Source organism: Sinocyclocheilus grahami, unplaced genomic scaffold (genome assembly GCF_001515645.1).
Source record: "Sinocyclocheilus grahami isolate Dianchi unplaced genomic scaffold, SAMN03320097.WGS_v1.1 scaffold749.1, whole genome shotgun sequence".
In the NCBI taxonomy this organism is placed as follows: domain Eukaryota; kingdom Metazoa; phylum Chordata; class Actinopteri; order Cypriniformes; family Cyprinidae; genus Sinocyclocheilus; species Sinocyclocheilus grahami.
The window spans coordinates 110,211-129,592 of record NW_015505928.1 but is presented as its reverse complement, the minus strand read 5'-3'; the positions used below and the strand labels follow the sequence as shown (position 1 = coordinate 129,592).

The following is a 19,382-nucleotide window of genomic DNA, read 5'->3' as shown; positions in this document are numbered from 1 at the left end:
GTATGCCGTTTTAATATTTGCAAAGCCAAACAGATCTAAAAAGCATAATCATATTTTATGCAAACATACATATTCATAGTATATGCAGTAGGCAATCCAGTGATTTGGCAATGCTTCACTACAGCTGGAGCTAAACTGCAACAGCATATTGATGCAGACATAAACAATAATTAGTGCACAGTAGGAATTCTAACCTTGTGTTTAGAATAAGTGTTTTCGAAGAACCATGTCCTCTCTCTTCCACGACCGGGGCCACTTTGGTGGCAATTTCTATGGGGGGATAAAACAATAAGAATGAACCAAAGAACATCATTTCATTAGAAGGTCTTGGAAATATCCATAAACAGAGCTCAACATAAGGATTATAATGCCACTTTGTGGCCTAGCCAATATTTTCACTGGTCCACCACAAAAAAAAAAAAGACATTGCAATACATTGTAAAATCGAAGTAATTCTCCTGATGGCAACACAGAATTTTCAGCATCATTACTCCAGTCTTCAGTGCCACATGATCCTTCAGAAATCATTCTAATATTTGGCACTCAAGAAACATTTTATTAGTATCAATGTTGCTGCTTAACATGTGGAAACTGTGATCATTTTTGTCAGGATTTTTTGGCACACGGAAAGTGATTAAAAACAGGTTTTGTTTTTTTTAACCTTACAAATGTTTTCTGATCAATTTAATGCATTCTGCTGATAGAATTATTTGTTAATTAAATACTACTTATATAACTTCATGACAGCCATCAAATCATATATACACTTTTGCTATATAATTTTACCTTGGTGACATATTTAATCAGCAAATGTATTAACTATTTTCAAATTTTTAAGATTCACAATCTTCTAATGTTCTGTGCATATAAACGCATGTAAATGATCATCAACTCATTTGTACTGACAACATAGCACTGGCCTGATGGTCCAAAACTCTTTTTTGGCCATCCTTATTGTCTAGCTCTTCAAACGTTCACATTTTTAAACAGCAACTCATAAACGCAAAATAGGCAAGGAATGCTAAAATGAGTGCAAGGACTCTAGAATGCCCCTTTGAACTTCATTTGACCGGCTAGAGATGGGCACAATTCTCAGAATGCGACATTCCACATAGAACCTGCATCTGTTTGCACAGTGAATCGGTTGACTTTAATTAACACGTTCGTTTGCCCCTGTGCCATGTGCCGTCTTGTACTTTTCACTCAGCTGCAGAAACAGGACCAGTGTGTAGAGTTATAATCATTAGGTATGTGTGAGAGCATTGCAGATAAAGCCTCACACCTCGTTTTCCTGTGAAGAATGTGGAGGGGTTTTGTGAACGAGATCGTCATCAACTTCAAAGATCTTCTCATTTGGTGCCTAGTAGAAAAACACAAGTCATTTCAGGATGATTTTATTGACTGCACAGTTGCATAGAAATGAGAATTAAAGTACAGCCCACAGAATCCAGAGAAGATGTGACATTACAACATAACAGAAGTTCATTACAGGCAAAGTGCTTAAAGTTTTTCCCCACTTAGTGATAATGAAGATCTATTTTTTTTTCAGGCTTTGTCAGAGATGTTGCACAGCAGTTAGCTCATTACATATACTGTTTTATTTTCTCATATATTTTCTCATTTAATAAAAAAAGCAAAGTAAACAAAGCAGAATTCATTTCTTCTATTGCTACTCATTCTGGTCTCAACCTCATGACCCTAACTGAGACTTGGATCAAACCCTAGGACACTGCCACACTTGCAGCCCTCTCCACTAATTTCACTTTTTCCCACACCCCTCGTGCGATTGGGAGGGGTGGAGGTACTGGTTTACTTATCTCAAATGAATGGAAATTTGATCTTCTACCATCTATTACAGGCAACAGTTCATTTGAATCACATGCAATTACTATTACCCACCCTGTTAAAATCCACTTTGTAGTTGTTTATCGTCCCCCAGGTCAACTGGGTAACTTCTTGGAGGAGTTGGATGTGTTACTATCAAACTTTCCTGAGGACGGTACTGTACGTTGACTATAAGCATCAACCTAGAAAAACCCCAGGCTGCTGACTTCAACACTCTGCTCGCCTCATTTGATCTCAAGCGAGTGTCTACTACGGCTACTCACAAATCAGGTAACCACCTGGACCTCATCTACACACGATATTGCTCCACTGACAACACTTTAGTTACTCCATTACACACCTCAGACCACTTCCTCATCACTTCTAACCTCACACTAACTCCTGACATAGCACACACGCCTCTGCAGGTCACATTCGGTGTAACCTATGCTCACTCTCTCCCTCTCGCCTATCCTCTATGGTTTTATCCTCACTTCCTTCACCCTCTCAGTTTTCAGCACTGGACACAAACAGTGCTACTGACACTCTCTGCTCCATTCTAACATCTTGCTTAGATAACTTTTGCCCCCTTTCATCCAGACCAGCATGTACCGGCATGTTCTCCGTGAACATCGCTCTAGACTCAGGGATGCAGAGAAGAAATGGCACAAATCAAAAAACTCGACCAGCCTCAGTGAGTATCAGTCACTCCTCTCTTCCTTCTCTGCAAATGCCTCCACTGCTAAAATAACATACTACCACAACAAAATTAACAACTGTTCTGACTCTCGCACACTTTACAAAACTTTCTCTTCTCTGCTCTGTCCTCCTCACCCTCCTCCTTCATCAACTCTTACAGCTGATGACTTTACAAAATTCTTCATAAATAAAACAAGAAACATCAATGACCAATTCTCCACACTACAAACCGATGAGAACTTCATTACGACAAATACACACTCTCTCTCCTCCTTCTCTCCACTCTTGGAGATGGATGTTTCCAAACATATCCTTTCCAATCCCCCTACTACCTGTCCACTTGATCCTATCCTCACTCACATACTTCAGGCCATTTCTTCTTCAGTCATACCTGCGCTTACTCACATTATCAACACCTCTCTTCACACTGGTACATTTCCCACAGCATTTAAGCAGGCTCGGGCAACCCCACTGCTTAAGAAACCTTCTCTAAATCCAGAACTTTTAGAAAACTACAGACCGCCATCCCTTCTTCCATTCATTGCAAAGACACTTGAGCGAGTTGTGTTCAACCAACTCTTTATGTTCCTTGCACAGAACAACCTCCTGGACAACAACCAGTCTGGCTTCAAAAGCGGCCACTCAACTGAGACTGCCCTGCTCTCGGTTACTGAAGCCCTGAGACTGGCAAGAGCAGCTTGCAAATCTTCAGTGCTCAACCACCAGATCCTTCTGTCCACCCTCATAAAGATGGGCATCTCAGGAACCGCACTCCAATGGTTCATGTCTTACCTCTCAGGTAGGTCTTTCAGGGCGTCTTGGAGGGGCGAGGTTTCTAAGCCACAACTTCTTGCTACTGGGGTTCCTCAAGGCTCAGTGCTTGGACCACTTCTCTTCTCCATCTACATGTCGTCATTTCGCATTGCAGCCTGTCTGAGAGACATTTCTAGCTGGATGAAGGACCATCACTTTCAACTCAACCTTGCTAAGACAGAACTGCTCGTGGTCTCAGCCAAACCAGCACTTCATCACAACTTCTCTATACAGCTGGGTACCATAACTCCTTCCAGGACAGCCAGGAACCTTGGAGTTGTCATAGATGATCAGTTAAGCTTCACAGACCATATTGCTACAACGGCCCGGTCCTGCAGATTTGACTTATACAACATTAGGAAGATTAGACCCTTCCTATCAGAGCAAGCTGCACAACTCTTTGTCCGCCCGGTCCTGACTTATACAACATTAGGAAGATTAGACCCTTCCTATCAGAGCAAGCTGCACAACTCTTTGTCCAAGCTCCCAAGCTCTCCAGACTTGACTATTGTAATGCTCTTTTGCACCAATGCACCAATATACCTAAACTCGCTATTTCAAACTTATGCGCCCTCCAGAAGCTTGCGTTCTGCTAGTGAACGACGCCTTGTGGTGCCATCCCAAAGAGGCACAAAATCACTCTCACGGACCTTTTCCTGGACTGTGCCCAGCCGGTGGAATGACCTCCCTATCTCAATTCGAACAGTTGATTCTTTGGCCATTTTCAAAAAATGTCCAAAGACACATCTTTTTTGCCAGCACCTGACGAACTAATACTAGAACTTACCTATTCTATTCTATTCTATTAAAAAAAACAAAAAGAAAACCTAGCTATGTGTACTTTACTAGACTAACTGAGACTTGTCACAGCGCTTGTATACTGATGCTCTCTCGTTCGTCTGATTGCTTCTATTGTTCTCCTCATTTGTAAGTCGCTTTGGATAAAAACGTCTGCTAAATGATTAAATGTAAATGCATATATATATATATATAGACATGTATTACTGCTGTCAGTTGATTAAAAAATTTAAAAAATAAAAAAGTAAACACATTTTTATTTAATTAATCACAATTAATTGCACTGAAAATTAAAGTTTGTAATAAAATAAATATTTTTCACATTATCCTCAAAATAACGTAGAAACACATAAAGACGGTATATTTTAAATATTTGATTAATAACAAGTTTTACTTACTATGAATTAAAGTCAGTATCACTTGTACCTGTTCTCAGGATAACTGTGGAGCTTCTGTCACTAAAACAAATTCCTCGTATAAACATACCTGGCAATAAAGCTCATTCTGATTCTGATTCTGATCAAATAAGTACATATAGCCATTCAAAATTATAGTAAAATTTGTGCCATCATTTTAAACATTTAATAGGCCTAAACTTTTACAAAACATTGAAAAAAATAAATTTTCATTTAAATGAACCAAAAACAATCTTCACATAAATCCATTATAATAAATGTCACATTTAGCTGTGCCTTTAATATAGCGTGTTATATATCGCGATGTTAAGCTAAATATTAAAAGCAGAAATTTGCATTATGCATTATTTTCAGTTGCTATTATTCGTTCAAATAAAGGCAAATGCCCGAAATAAAATAAAAAACAGTGCTTCAGTTCACTGTAAAAGTGCATGCATCTCTGAATGCAGCTCCCTCCACTATGAAGTACCACAGGTCAGTTCCATCTCATAATTCTGGAAAAGAGGTAGAAAAAGAGACAGAGGCTGAAAGAATGTGTCCTTTCTTGGGCAGAGGTCTCTGCTCCGGCCGCTCCCTCACTCATGTCCTCCATGCCCTTGTCCACATCCTTCCTCTCCCCTGCTGATAGATGATCTCATTTGCAGTAAATCTGCTTGTGTCTGAGCCAGACATGCCAGAAAGCTCTGCCTCCACTGCTCTACCCCTGCTGGGCCTAAAGCCACAACATACGAGCCACATTTAAACACAGTTTAAAGAACGGTTACCTTAAAGAGCGAATCGACTTCACATTGACCATGCTTGGTTACTAAAAATGGCATAATATGTTCAACAGGACCATAATCAATGAGGTTTATGGATTATGTTGACACGATGACACCCATTCAGAATGCATTTGATTTTTAATGCATAGCTTAGTGGAGCAGGATTTTGAACTGTGAGCAGCGCTATGACGTGAACAAAATAACATATTATTTATAATTTTATAATTAGAAGCTGAACTTTTCCAACAAGTAATTTGTCCTTCCACAATGAAAGCCAAGGAGCTGTCAAATTTGAACATATTTTATATTTAATATACAACAGAGGTGGGTTGCAGGTTTTATGGGCTTAACTTCTAAAAGACAGGATGGATCAAGAAAAGATTATAGACCACAAGACCAGAGCCCTGGGGACTCCAAATGAGACTCTCCATTGCAGCAACATTTATCTCTTTTAGAAAGTATATGATCATGTTCATTCTCTATTGCTGATAAACTTGATTTAGTTGAATCAGTATGTTTTTTTTATCAAATAAATTGATCAAATAAACGAGACTCTACAGTGTGACTGTGAAAAAAGTATTTGGACGCACATTAAAATATATTTGGAAGCTCACAAATAGTGATTTTCATTTGAATTTGAATTTATTGTCTTATTTTTAATTATTACTTTTTATTTGTCATTGTAAGATTTTTCATAAAAGATGACATACATTTAAAGAATAGAAAAATACCCATACAAAGGTTAAAATAAATAAATAAAATAAAAACAAATACGAATAAAATAAAATAAAATAAAATACCCCTGGAAAACATTTTAAGGGGGCAAATATGGCCTTAGAAAGTTAATTTCTGTCACTGATCAGAAGGTGCTCCTCATTTTTTTAAATTAGCAAAATAAGTAAGTGCATAGCTTTGGATTGATCGATTCATTTTAAAATTAGTATAATTTGTAAATAGTTTTATAGTTATAGTTGTTTTGTGCCAGATAAACACTCTTCAGGTTTGGCAACATCTGAAAGCTAAACATTAATGAAGATACTGCCTCATTATCTCTATTATTTGCAAACTACTTTCAAGAGGGCAGCTTTACTGAATTACTTTTAATTATGAGTATCCTGCCTAACTACAGCAGCTTCCCTCACACTACACTATTAAAGTAATACTTTAAAAAGTGCATGCTTTAAAAAAAAACAACAACAGTATCTTACAATACTCCCTGTAGAATACATCAAAATCCTCCTTAGGAAAATACAAACGTTCATATGTTCGCTTCATTGCTTCTGAGAAATGAGCACACAGGTGGCAAATAAAAGCACATCACAGGAGCACGAAGGACATTTGTTTAGTCTATCCTTGGAGAAGCTTCACGCTACCCGGTTTCGACGCAAAAGGAATGTGTACAACAACCGATTATGCAACTTGAATGTTAAACAGACCATCTGGGAGAATAGTTTTAAGAGCACTGAAACAGTTTCAAAAAGCACGGTGGAAATATCAAACGGTACTTACAATTGCATAACAGCATTCCTTACGTTACTGTTGCCATGCTACCTAATAACAAATCTCTTCCTGTCACTTTAAATACTGAGAACACACAAATGCAACCTGCCCCTGCATGCCTAAACATATAATGATAATAAATGGAAAGCTCACAGCTCTGGCACTCATTTGACATTGTAAATTCCCATAATGCGTTAGGCTCTGTGCAGATCTGTAGCTGTTTAAGGCATGTAGTAATAGGAAGTGATGGCATAGCTGAGGCCCACTTCACAGGAGTCATTGTGTTTCCAATGACAGCCTCTGCATCTCATTCTTTACATCTGTGTGGGTTATGTAAAGCCACTGGGAGCAACACCGAGCCGTGCTGAACCCCTCAGAAGAACTGGAGAGTATCCTTCACTGTTAAAGCTACAAGCCTCTATGGAACAGGCTCTCTCAGAACAAGAGAAAAGAAGTGCAAAGTGGGAAAAGGTGATGCCCTTATCACAGGTGATGCTGTCAGTGTCATTAATTTGCTCTGTATCCATGTCCATTAAGAGTAATTGGAGTACTTTAGTTCAAGGATCAAGACAGATGTGTATGGCCTGCGGAGGTGAGGAGAGCTTGAACAGTGCTTCATGGGAGAAAAAGTCCACACTAATCACGTCAGAGTCAAAAAGGACAGTACAGTAGTTACGTTTAAAAAAAGGCTCCTAGCTAACAGGGAATGTTCTCTGAACTTATAAACACACATTCTTTCAGTAATGTTAGTAGAACATTCATTATGTTATAAAGTCAACTGGTATTTAATAACATTCTCAGAATGTTAGCACAAAAACTTAATTTATACATCATAATTTTTTGGTGAAACATTTACTTTAGCTTACTTACATTATCAACACCTCTCTTCACACTGGTACATTTCCCACAGCATTTAAGCAGGCTCGGGCAACCCCACTGCTTAAGAAACCTTCTCTAAATCCAGAACTTTTAGAAAACTACAGACCGCCATCCCTTCTTCCATTCATTGCAAAGACACTTGAGCGAGTTGTGTTCAACCAACTCTTTATGTTCCTTGCACAGAACAACCTCCTGGACAACAACCAGTCTGGCTTCAAAAGTGGACATTCGACCGAGACTGCCTTGCTTTCAGTTGTTGAAGCCCTATGACTGGCAAGAGCGGCTTCCAAAATGTCTATACTTATCTTGCTGGATCTGTCTGCTGCTTTTGATACGGTGAACCACCAGATTCTCCTGTCAACCCTATTGGAAAATGGCGTCTTTCAGGGTGTCTTGGAGGGGTGAGGTTTCTAAGTCACAACTTCTTGCTACTGGGGTTCCTCAAGGCTCGGTGCTTGGACATCTTCTCTTCTCCATCTACATGGAGGATCTGTCATTCAGAAGCATGGCTTTTCTTATCACTGCTATGCTGATGACACTCAACTCTACTTCTCATTCCAACCAGATGATCCGACAGTAGCTGTTCGCATTGCAGCCTGTCTGAGAGACATTTCTAGCTGGATGAAGGACCATCACTTTCAACTCAACCTTGCTAAGACAGAACTGCTCGTGGTCTCAGCCAAACCAGCACTTCATCACAACTTCTCTATACAGCTGGGTACCATAACTCCTTCCAGGACAGCCAGGAACCTTGGAGTTGTCATAGATGATCAGTTAAGCTTCACAGACCATATTGCTACAACGGCCCGGTCCTGCAGATTTGACTTATACAACATTAGGAAGATTAGACCCTTCCTATCAGAGCAAGCTGCACAACTCTTTGTCCAAGCTCTTGTTCTCTCCAGACTTGACTATTGTAATGCTCTTTTGCACCAATGCACCAATATACCTAAACTCGCTATTTCAAACTTATGCGCCCTCCAGAAGCTTGCGTTCTGCTAGTGAACGACGCCTTGTGGTGCCATCCCAAAGAGGCACAAAATCACTCTCACGGACCTTTTCCTGGACTGTGCCCAGCCGGTGGAATGACCTCCCTATCTCAATTCGAACAGTTGATTCTTTGGCCATTTTCAAAAAATGTCCAAAGACACATCTTTTTTGCCAGCACCTGACGAACTAATACTAGAACTTACCTATTCTATTCTATTCTATTAAAAAAAACAAAAAGAAAACCTAGCTATGTGTACTTTACTAGACTAACTGAGACTTGTCACAGCGCTTGTATACTGATGCTCTCTCGTTCGTCTGATTGCTTCTATTGTTCTCCTCATTTGTAAGTCGCTTTGGATAAAAACGTCTGCTAAATGATTAAATGTAAATGCATATATATATATATATAGACATGTATTACTGCTGTCAGTTGATTAAAAAATTTAAAAAATAAAAAAGTAAACACATTTTTATTTAATTAATCACAATTAATTGCACTGAAAATTAAAGTTTGTAATAAAATAAATATTTTTCACATTATCCTCAAAATAACGTAGAAACACATAAAGACGGTATATTTTAAATATTTGATTAATAACAAGTTTTACTTACTATGAATTAAAGTCAGTATCACTTGTACCTGTTCTCAGGATAACTGTGGAGCTTCTGTCACTAAAACAAATTCCTCGTATAAACATACCTGGCAATAAAGCTCATTCTGATTCTGATTCTGATCAAATAAGTACATATAGCCATTCAAAATTATAGTAAAATTTGTGCCATCATTTTAAACATTTAATAGGCCTAAACTTTTACAAAACATTGAAAAAAATAAATTTTCATTTAAATGAACCAAAAACAATCTTCACATAAATCCATTATAATAAATGTCACATTTAGCTGTGCCTTTAATATAGCGTGTTATATATCGCGATGTTAAGCTAAATATTAAAAGCAGAAATTTGCATTATGCATTATTTTCAGTTGCTATTATTCGTTCAAATAAAGGCAAATGCCCGAAATAAAATAAAAAACAGTGCTTCAGTTCACTGTAAAAGTGCATGCATCTCTGAATGCAGCTCCCTCCACTATGAAGTACCACAGGTCAGTTCCATCTCATAATTCTGGAAAAGAGGTAGAAAAAGAGACAGAGGCTGAAAGAATGTGTCCTTTCTTGGGCAGAGGTCTCTGCTCCGGCCGCTCCCTCACTCATGTCCTCCATGCCCTTGTCCACATCCTTCCTCTCCCCTGCTGATAGATGATCTCATTTGCAGTAAATCTGCTTGTGTCTGAGCCAGACATGCCAGAAAGCTCTGCCTCCACTGCTCTACCCCTGCTGGGCCTAAAGCCACAACATACGAGCCACATTTAAACACAGTTTAAAGAACGGTTACCTTAAAGAGCGAATCGACTTCACATTGACCATGCTTGGTTACTAAAAATGGCATAATATGTTCAACAGGACCATAATCAATGAGGTTTATGGATTATGTTGACACGATGACACCCATTCAGAATGCATTTGATTTTTAATGCATAGCTTAGTGGAGCAGGATTTTGAACTGTGAGCAGCGCTATGACGTGAACAAAATAACATATTATTTATAATTTTATAATTAGAAGCTGAACTTTTCCAACAAGTAATTTGTCCTTCCACAATGAAAGCCAAGGAGCTGTCAAATTTGAACATATTTTATATTTAATATACAACAGAGGTGGGTTGCAGGTTTTATGGGCTTAACTTCTAAAAGACAGGATGGATCAAGAAAAGATTATAGACCACAAGACCAGAGCCCTGGGGACTCCAAATGAGACTCTCCATTGCAGCAACATTTATCTCTTTTAGAAAGTATATGATCATGTTCATTCTCTATTGCTGATAAACTTGATTTAGTTGAATCAGTATGTTTTTTTTATCAAATAAATTGATCAAATAAACGAGACTCTACAGTGTGACTGTGAAAAAAGTATTTGGACGCACATTAAAATATATTTGGAAGCTCACAAATAGTGATTTTCATTTGAATTTGAATTTATTGTCTTATTTTTAATTATTACTTTTTATTTGTCATTGTAAGATTTTTCATAAAAGATGACATACATTTAAAGAATAGAAAAATACCCATACAAAGGTTAAAATAAATAAATAAAATAAAAACAAATACGAATAAAATAAAATAATGGACGCACATTAAAATATATTTGGAAGCTCACAAATAGTGATTTTCATTTGAATTTGAATTTATTGTCTTATTTTTAATTATTACTTTTTATTTGTCATTGTAAGATTTTTCATAAAAGATGACATACATTTAAAGAATAGAAAAATACCCATACAAAGGTTAAAATAAATAAATAAAATAAAAACAAATACGAATAAAATAAAATAAAATAAAATACCCCTGGAAAACATTTTAAGGGGGCAAATATGGCCTTAGAAAGTTAATTTCTGTCACTGATCAGAAGGTGCTCCTCATTTTTTTAAATTAGCAAAATAAGTAAGTGCATAGCTTTGGATTGATCGATTCATTTTAAAATTAGTATAATTTGTAAATAGTTTTATAGTTATAGTTGTTTTGTGCCAGATAAACACTCTTCAGGTTTGGCAACATCTGAAAGCTAAACATTAATGAAGAAACTGCCTCATTATCTCTATTATTTGCAAACTACTTTCAAGAGGGCAGCTTTACTGAATTACTTTTAATTATGAGTATCCTGCCTAACTACAGCAGCTTCCCTCACACTACACTATTAAAGTAATACTTTAAAAAGTGCATGCTTTAAAAAAAAACAACAACAGTATCTTACAATACTCCCTGTAGAATACATCAAAATCCTCCTTAGGAAAATACAAACGTTCATATGTTCGCTTCATTGCTTCTGAGAAATGAGCACACAGGTGGCAAATAAAAGCACATCACAGGAGCACGAAGGACATTTGTTTAGTCTATCCTTGGAGAAGCTTCACGCTACCCGGTTTCGACGCAAAAGGAATGTGTACAACAACCGATTATGCAACTTGAATGTTAAACAGACCATCTGGGAGAATAGTTTTAAGAGCACTGAAACAGTTTCAAAAAGCACGGTGGAAATATCAAACGGTACTTACAATTGCATAACAGCATTCCTTACGTTACTGTTGCCATGCTACCTAATAACAAATCTCTTCCTGTCACTTTAAATACTGAGAACACACAAATGCAACCTGCCCCTGCATGCCTAAACATATAATGATAATAAATGGAAAGCTCACAGCTCTGGCACTCATTTGACATTGTAAATTCCCATAATGCGTTAGGCTCTGTGCAGATCTGTAGCTGTTTAAGGCATGTAGTAATAGGAAGTGATGGCATAGCTGAGGCCCACTTCACAGGAGTCATTGTGTTTCCAATGACAGCCTCTGCATCTCATTCTTTACATCTGTGTGGGTTATGTAAAGCCACTGGGAGCAACACCGAGCCGTGCTGAACCCCTCAGAAGAACTGGAGAGTATCCTTCACTGTTAAAGCTACAAGCCTCTATGGAACAGGCTCTCTCAGAACAAGAGAAAAGAAGTGCAAAGTGGGAAAAGGTGATGCCCTTATCACAGGTGATGCTGTCAGTGTCATTAATTTGCTCTGTATCCATGTCCATTAAGAGTAATTGGAGTACTTTAGTTCAAGGATCAAGACAGATGTGTATGGCCTGCGGAGGTGAGGAGAGCTTGAACAGTGCTTCATGGGAGAAAAAGTCCACACTAATCACGTCAGAGTCAAAAAGGACAGTACAGTAGTTACGTTTAAAAAAAGGCTCCTAGCTAACAGGGAATGTTCTCTGAACTTATAAACACACATTCTTTCAGTAATGTTAGTAGAACATTCATTATGTTATAAAGTCAACTGGTATTTAATAACATTCTCAGAATGTTAGCACAAAAACTTAATTTATACATCATAATTTTTTGGTGAAACATTTAGTTGGACGTTACTTCAGAAAACATTCAAAAAACATTCCCATAATATTCTCTAAATGATAAAATGAAATGTTCTCTTAATGCTTTCTCTAATGTTCACATACACAATAAAATTTTTTTTTTTAAATGTAAATGTTTTCAACAGTCAGAGAACATTCAGAGTTTAGAAAATCATGTTAAAATGTGAATATCAAATATCATGCATCAGGCTTTTGATCTTTTAATCATTGCATTATATGTTTTGCCCACCACACACACACACACACACACACACACACACACACACTTAGGTATTTAGTTGGACGTTACTTCAGAAAACATTCAAAAAACATTCCCATAATATTCTCTAAATGATAAAATGAAATGTTCTCTTAATGCTTTCTCTAATGTTCACATACGCAATAAAAAATGTTTTTTAAAATGTAAATGTTTTCAACAGTCAGAGAACATTCAGAGCTTAGAAAATCATGTTAAAATGTGAATATCAAATATCATGCATCAGGCTTTTGATCTTTTAATCATTGCATTATATGTTTTGCCCTCCACACACACACACACACACACACACACACATACACTCACAGGTTTGTTTTTGTGAAAAGTGGGGACTCTCCATAGGCGTAATGGTTTTTATACTGTACAGACCGTATTTTCTATTGCCCTACACCAACCCTACCCCTAAACCTACTCCTCACAGGAGACTTTCTGCACTTTTAGATTTTCAAAAAAACTCCTTCTGAATTATTTATAAGCCTTTTGAATTACGAGGACACTGAAAATGTCCTCATAAATCACCTTCTCATTGTAATACCTATGTCATACCCATGTTATTATACAAATTTGTGTCCTCATAAACAATATAAACATGCACACACACACACACACAAACTACAACAGATATTTGATAATAAAACTAAGTGTTTAAATATTAAATATTGTTAGCAGATATACCCCCGGTTTCACAGACAAGGCTTAAGCCTAGTCCCAGACTAAAGTGTAAATCTGAGCTGTTTTAATTGAAAGAAACTTGCACCGACTGATCTTAAAATATATCAGTGCCTTTGTTTTGTCTCACGATGCACACCAGTAATGTTTTTTTAAGGCATGATAATAAAAATTACTTAAATGTCCTAATTGAACAATGGCCTAATCCTGGCTTAGTCTTAACATGCTTGTGATGTCTTGCATAGATCGTAGTACCTTGTCTACTTGTCCCAGATAATTCGTGATGAGATTTTTTGGTTCCAGGTGAAGTGACTCCAACACATCCTCAGCGCAGCTCCGTCTGAGTGAACTGTAGACTCTACGGGTCAGTGGTCCCTGCCCGCGGTGAAATTTTGGGTTGAAAGAAGAACAATAATCAGTTTATTAAAATTATAATGGATTATATACTGCACACTACCATTCAAAAGACTGGGGTTAGTATGGTTTTGCAAAAAAAAAAAAGAATACATTTATTTAGTATGGGTGCATTAAATGTATCGAAAGTAACAGTAAAGACATCTATAATATTTCAAATAAATAAATACATTTATTTCAAATTAATGCTATCAATGCTTTTATTAATTAAAATGCTATTAATGCTTTTAAACTTTCTATTCATCAAAGAAAAAATGCATCAGCACAACTGTTTTCATCACTGATAATAGTAAGAAATGTTTCAGATTTTTCTGAAGGATCGTGTGACACTGAAGACTGGAGTAATCATGCTGAAAGTCACAAGAATAAATTACATTTTAAAATATATTAAAATAGAAAACAGTTGTAATAATATTTCACAATATAAGAGTTTTTACTCTATTTAATCAAATATATGCAGCCTTTGTGAGCTTAAGAGGCTTCACAAATATTAATAAAATCTTATCAACCTCAAACTTTTGAACGGCGGTTCAGATATATTCAGGCATATAAAAGCAGCAGCGGTCTTCAACATAAAGTCTCACAGTGCAAACTCAGCCTAATGTTGGCCGCTTGGTCTCCAGTGGTAAAAAGACGATTAAAAAACCAGCCTGAACCTGTCCAGCCCACGGACAGCCCATTTGAAGCCATGCTGGATGGATTATTAGCACAGTTGTGCATCACAGATATTGCTCAGGCTAAACTGTGTAAGTTTAAAATAACAAGCATCTTTATAGTAACACTTAGTGAAATAATATTCAATGATATACATTTTTAATCATATACATTTTTAATCATATTGCACACCAGGTACAGACTCCCGAAACACAGAATATTAAATAGAACCTGAACACAACAATAAAGTGTTGAGAAAACATAATTGTGCAGCAGCTGTATGCCTCGGCGCTGAGATTAATAATGGTGAGTTGGCTGCACTGGGCCCATTAAAGAAAGTCTCCTGTGCACTCTTTCATTCGGATTCCAAGAAATAAAGTTAACAAGCACTTAGACGCCTTCACAACCTCTATATAGACACCGCAACACTTTAATAGTTTCTACATCGCCATTAACGATCAGTTCAATAAAAAGCTCTTTGCCTGTCAAAGGCTAAGCAGGACTTCACTCAGGCTGTTCGTTCTCATCAAATAGCTATTTGTTGCTTCCCTTTTCGATCTATAAATATCCTTAATTAGCATCTCCCATAGAGTCCCTCCACCCTTCCAGCAGCAGATTGAACCTAGCCATCACTTCGTTCCTACATTCTCCTCTGATAGCATCATGGTTAGTGCTTAGTAAGTGTTAAAACACAAGGACGCTATATAAACAGCGTCTGCGATGTCTGCCGCTCACATTTGGGGTTGGTTTTATTTCGCAGTGGTCTCGTTTTGGTACAGTTAGCGCTTCTTTAATTCTACTGTGGCTGGACCTTCCAAATCTTTTTCTTCCTTTCACGCTTCAATTTTCTCACTATGGCGGATGCTATCAAGTCACCATCCAGGCCTCAATATTGTCATGATGTATCTTGGAATCCCCTGAGCTACAGATGGCCCAGCGTAATCTTTAACCAACATTACGGCCTGCCTCCGTTATTGGACCCTCAAGACCTCAGCTGGATGGAGGGCATCTTCAGAAGGCTGGGGACGTCGTCTTGGCCTGGGTACTTGCGCACACCCGTGTTCACTCCCTTTGCTCAGGCCCCAGGACAGTGCATGTCTAAGCTGCGAAGGGAGATGAGTGGAGGGGTGTCGGAAGTGGTTGGTGGGATGTGCAAGTGGAAAATTAGCTTGGATGTCAATCACTTCGCTCCCTCGGAGATCACTGTCAAAATGCAGGATGGACTTTTAGTAGTTGCAGGTATGGGTGATAAAGACTACTATAAAGAGATAAAGACACACACACACACACACACACACACACACATATATATATATATATATATTCAGATGCAAAAGGCTCTAAGAGCCGTCTGACATTTTCATCTAAATTGAGCACTTTTTTTATCAGGCTCCTATGTTTATGTTCAGTAATTTTAGTCTAATGGCAATGTATAGGTTTTTTTCTATGCAATTAAAGTGAAAGAACTGAACATAAATATAGGAGCCTGAGAAAAATGCTCATTTTAGGCACTTAGAGGCTTTTGCATCTGAACTCTTCATATATAATTTTGCATTTAATGTCAGCTAATAAATGACACTATTTATATATTTATTGAAAGTTCCATTTTTAAATACTTTTTTAAAAAATCACAAAAATATAAAATGCTCTTCTTTGAGCTAAAGTTATTAATCTCTGATTTTGTTGATCTATAGGAAAGCACGAGGAAAGACAAGATGAGCATGGCTACATTGCTAGATGTTTCACAAGAAAATACACGTAAGTGTTAACAAGCACGTTCAAAAGTACATCAAAAATACAGTAAAAACAGTAATATTGTGAAATATTATTACATTGTTAAATAACTGTTAAAATGTAATTTATGCTTGTGATGGGAAAGCTACATTTTCAACATCATTACTGCAGTCCTCAGTGTCACATGATCCTTTAGAAATCATTGTAATATACTGATTTGCGGCTCAAGAAGCATTTATTATTATTATTATTATCAATGTTGTAAAATAATTCAAACAGTTGTGCTGCTTGATATTTTTGATTTTTTTTCAGGATTCTTTGATGCATAAAATGTTTAAAAAAGCAGAAGTTATTTGAAATGTTGTGTAAAATTCTATATACTGTCACTTTTGATCAATTTAATGTGTTCTTGCTGAATAAAAGTAATAATTTATTTGGAAAAAATCCTTTGAATGGTGGACTAAAGGTCTATTTTATTCTGTTTTAGCACAGTGTGTGTGAAATTTTCACAAAGCTGTTGATCAATAAAAACTAATTATCAGAATTTTTTTTCTCACCACTGCCTAAGACTTCCAGGTGGTGTTGAAGCTGAAAGTCTCCAGTCCTGTCTGTCCTCCGATGGGATTCTTACAGTGGAAGCACCATCAGCCGGCATTCCCCTCCCTGCTGATGTCAATATCCCCATCCAAGTATTGATTAGTTCTGACAGCTGTTTAATCTGTAATCATACAGTCTGAACATTTTCACTTATTGAAGCTCAAAATTAGGCACTGAGTGTTCTGGGTGGCATGCATTGCACTTGTTTATAATATATCACCATATTACATTTAAGTGGTGCTTTCTGTCATTCACAGTGAAATGGCCCCATTATTATCATTATTGAAAACTTTTCTCGGTAAATCCAAGGGGTAAACACTACTCATCCATCCACCGGTGCCTAATTGGCTTTGTATAAAAGCTAGACATCGCAGATAAAGTAACTGTCTCCCAGAAGCTGTAATATTAGCCAGTCTATTGGCAAAAAGCTGACTGCAATTTAAGTTTGCAGTGGAAACTAGGGTGTAATACAGGCATGGAAGAAAATGGGAGAAAAGGACTTCTCAAAACCTATTATTTCAATTATTTTGTTGTGTTGAGCCAGATATTGTTTACCCGTTGCATGTCTTTTTCGGGTTACGCCAATTTATTAAGGCATGCCGTCATAACAGGCTTCAAAACAAAATGTTTTTTACATTAAAGCTAAAAGGATTTCAGAAATAATTAGAGGTATACGATTCTACAATGCCGTGTAATCATTAAATGCCAAATTTAAAGTCAGTTCATAAATTAATCGCCCAGCAATTCCAATTACCAAGCTCATAATTGTTCTAATAACCAACAAAGAGTTTAAATGCAAGCTTATTTTCCCGCAGGGGACATATGGCCTTTCTTCACAACCCAGAAAATTAATCATTTTTGTGTACACTGACCCTGGCATTTTAGGGTCTTGATGTGGCATTTAAGCTCTTGACTTCATTTAAAGGCTGTTTTGTGTTTGCCACAGCTGGAGGAAACCGTTGGAGGAAAACAACAAGATGAGCCTCAAACGGGCGTTGAAGCCGAGGCCAAACCAGAAGCATTTGAAGGAGAAACTCCTGAACCCTCAGTCTCAACTGAGCATCCTGAAGGTGGACAGGTCACTGAACCAGAGCAGCAGACTGTATCTGATGTAGATCCATCTAGAGAACCACAACCCCAGTCCAACTCAGGAGCTGCGGTGGTTACCATTGAGTCTGGAAGAGAGCGGGTCGGTGATCCCGGAGAGGAGGACAAAGAAGCTGCTTTTCAAGAGGCGACTGAGGGCACCGAGCGAGACGGAGAGGAGTCTGCAGACAAGCCTCAGGCTCCAGAGACTCCAGACACCATCACCTCCGAGCAAGGACAGCAGGCAGAGGTCATACAGCCTCGAGAACTGGAGGGTGAAGAGGGATATACAGACCCTGCTGTGACAGAAGATGAGCAATCAACCTTCGGGCAAACCCAAGAGGTGTTCACCCCTCAGCAGGTGCTCCAAAAGGAGATGGATGTAGACAAAATGTAGGCTACAAAATAGCAACATCCCAGCTCTTTCCTTAGCCTTCAAATTTACTGTAACATGCTTCTTCTTAGCACTAATAAAGACCTGAGCAAGATTGTGTGAAGCTTCTTGTTGTGCTTTACAATAACATGAGCGATTAATCAGCGAAAGCTGAGAAATGTTTCTAACTAAAGGTGGCAGATGGAGATTGTCACTGTGGCACCTAGTTGACTTGTTCTTGCAGAGAATTTTATATGATTTTTTTTATGCAGTGAATATGGTTGCACATTACATCCCTCGAGTTCTAGTAAATATTGTGTAATTCTCATCTAACTCGGATGGTTATGATGCCAGCGCCTCTTTAGGATGGTTATATTTGTGATTCATTAACCTCAAACCCTGAAAATTATACACAGCGAGAGCGCAGATCGATTTGAGGAGAAAAATCCAATGGGCAAACACATCAGTTAATCAGCAGTGGAGTACCATTTTCTTCAATATTTTCTCTCCGCATCCTCGTCGAGGAGATTGAAAGTGAGCCAAAGCGTTCGGAATAATCTCCACACTAATCTGTCACCCAATTACCGCCACCGTGCAAAGACAACTCCCATGGAGTCACTCCCATAAGCACACAGCCAATCTGCCAAGCGAACACCCAGATGTGATAGAGGATTGTGAGACAGAGAGAAACCAAGGAAAGCGTGATGCTTGATTTATTACTCGACAGCATAAGGAGGTTATATAAGTGGGATAAGCAAACAGGTGTAAAGCTGTAGGAGAAATAACATCTCAGCTCATTTATTAACTTTACAGATTTGCAGAGAGGAGTAATAAATAAAAGGCTTGCTTTCGTAAATGTCATTTATTATAAAAATGCATAGCATACATTCCCTACACAAAAAGAAAAAAACACACACAAATAAGAAAAGAAGAAGAGACAATAAACA

At 37.6% G+C, this 19,382-nt stretch overlaps 1 protein-coding gene and 1 long non-coding RNA gene across 2 annotated transcripts; one reads left to right on the top strand and one right to left on the bottom strand.

The window, feature by feature from the left end:
• Positions 1-203: 203 nt before the first annotated feature.
• On the bottom strand, positions 204-13,908 carry LOC107560964 (uncharacterized). Its single transcript, XR_001605785.1, has 3 exons — positions 13,833-13,908; positions 1,283-1,360; positions 204-270 (listed from the first exon to the last, which is right to left on the bottom strand). It is a non-coding gene; the product is annotated as an uncharacterized lncRNA (long non-coding RNA).
• Positions 13,909-15,499: 1,591 nt separating this feature from the next.
• On the top strand, positions 15,500-18,459 carry LOC107560961 (retinitis pigmentosa 1-like 1 protein). Its single transcript, XM_016245270.1, has 4 exons — positions 15,500-15,884; positions 16,340-16,403; positions 16,948-17,068; positions 17,923-18,459. The coding sequence occupies exons 1-4, from the start codon at positions 15,500-15,502 to the stop codon at positions 18,457-18,459; spliced, it is 1,107 nt and encodes a 368-aa protein (XP_016100756.1).
• The last annotated feature ends 923 nt before the right edge of the window (positions 18,460-19,382 follow it).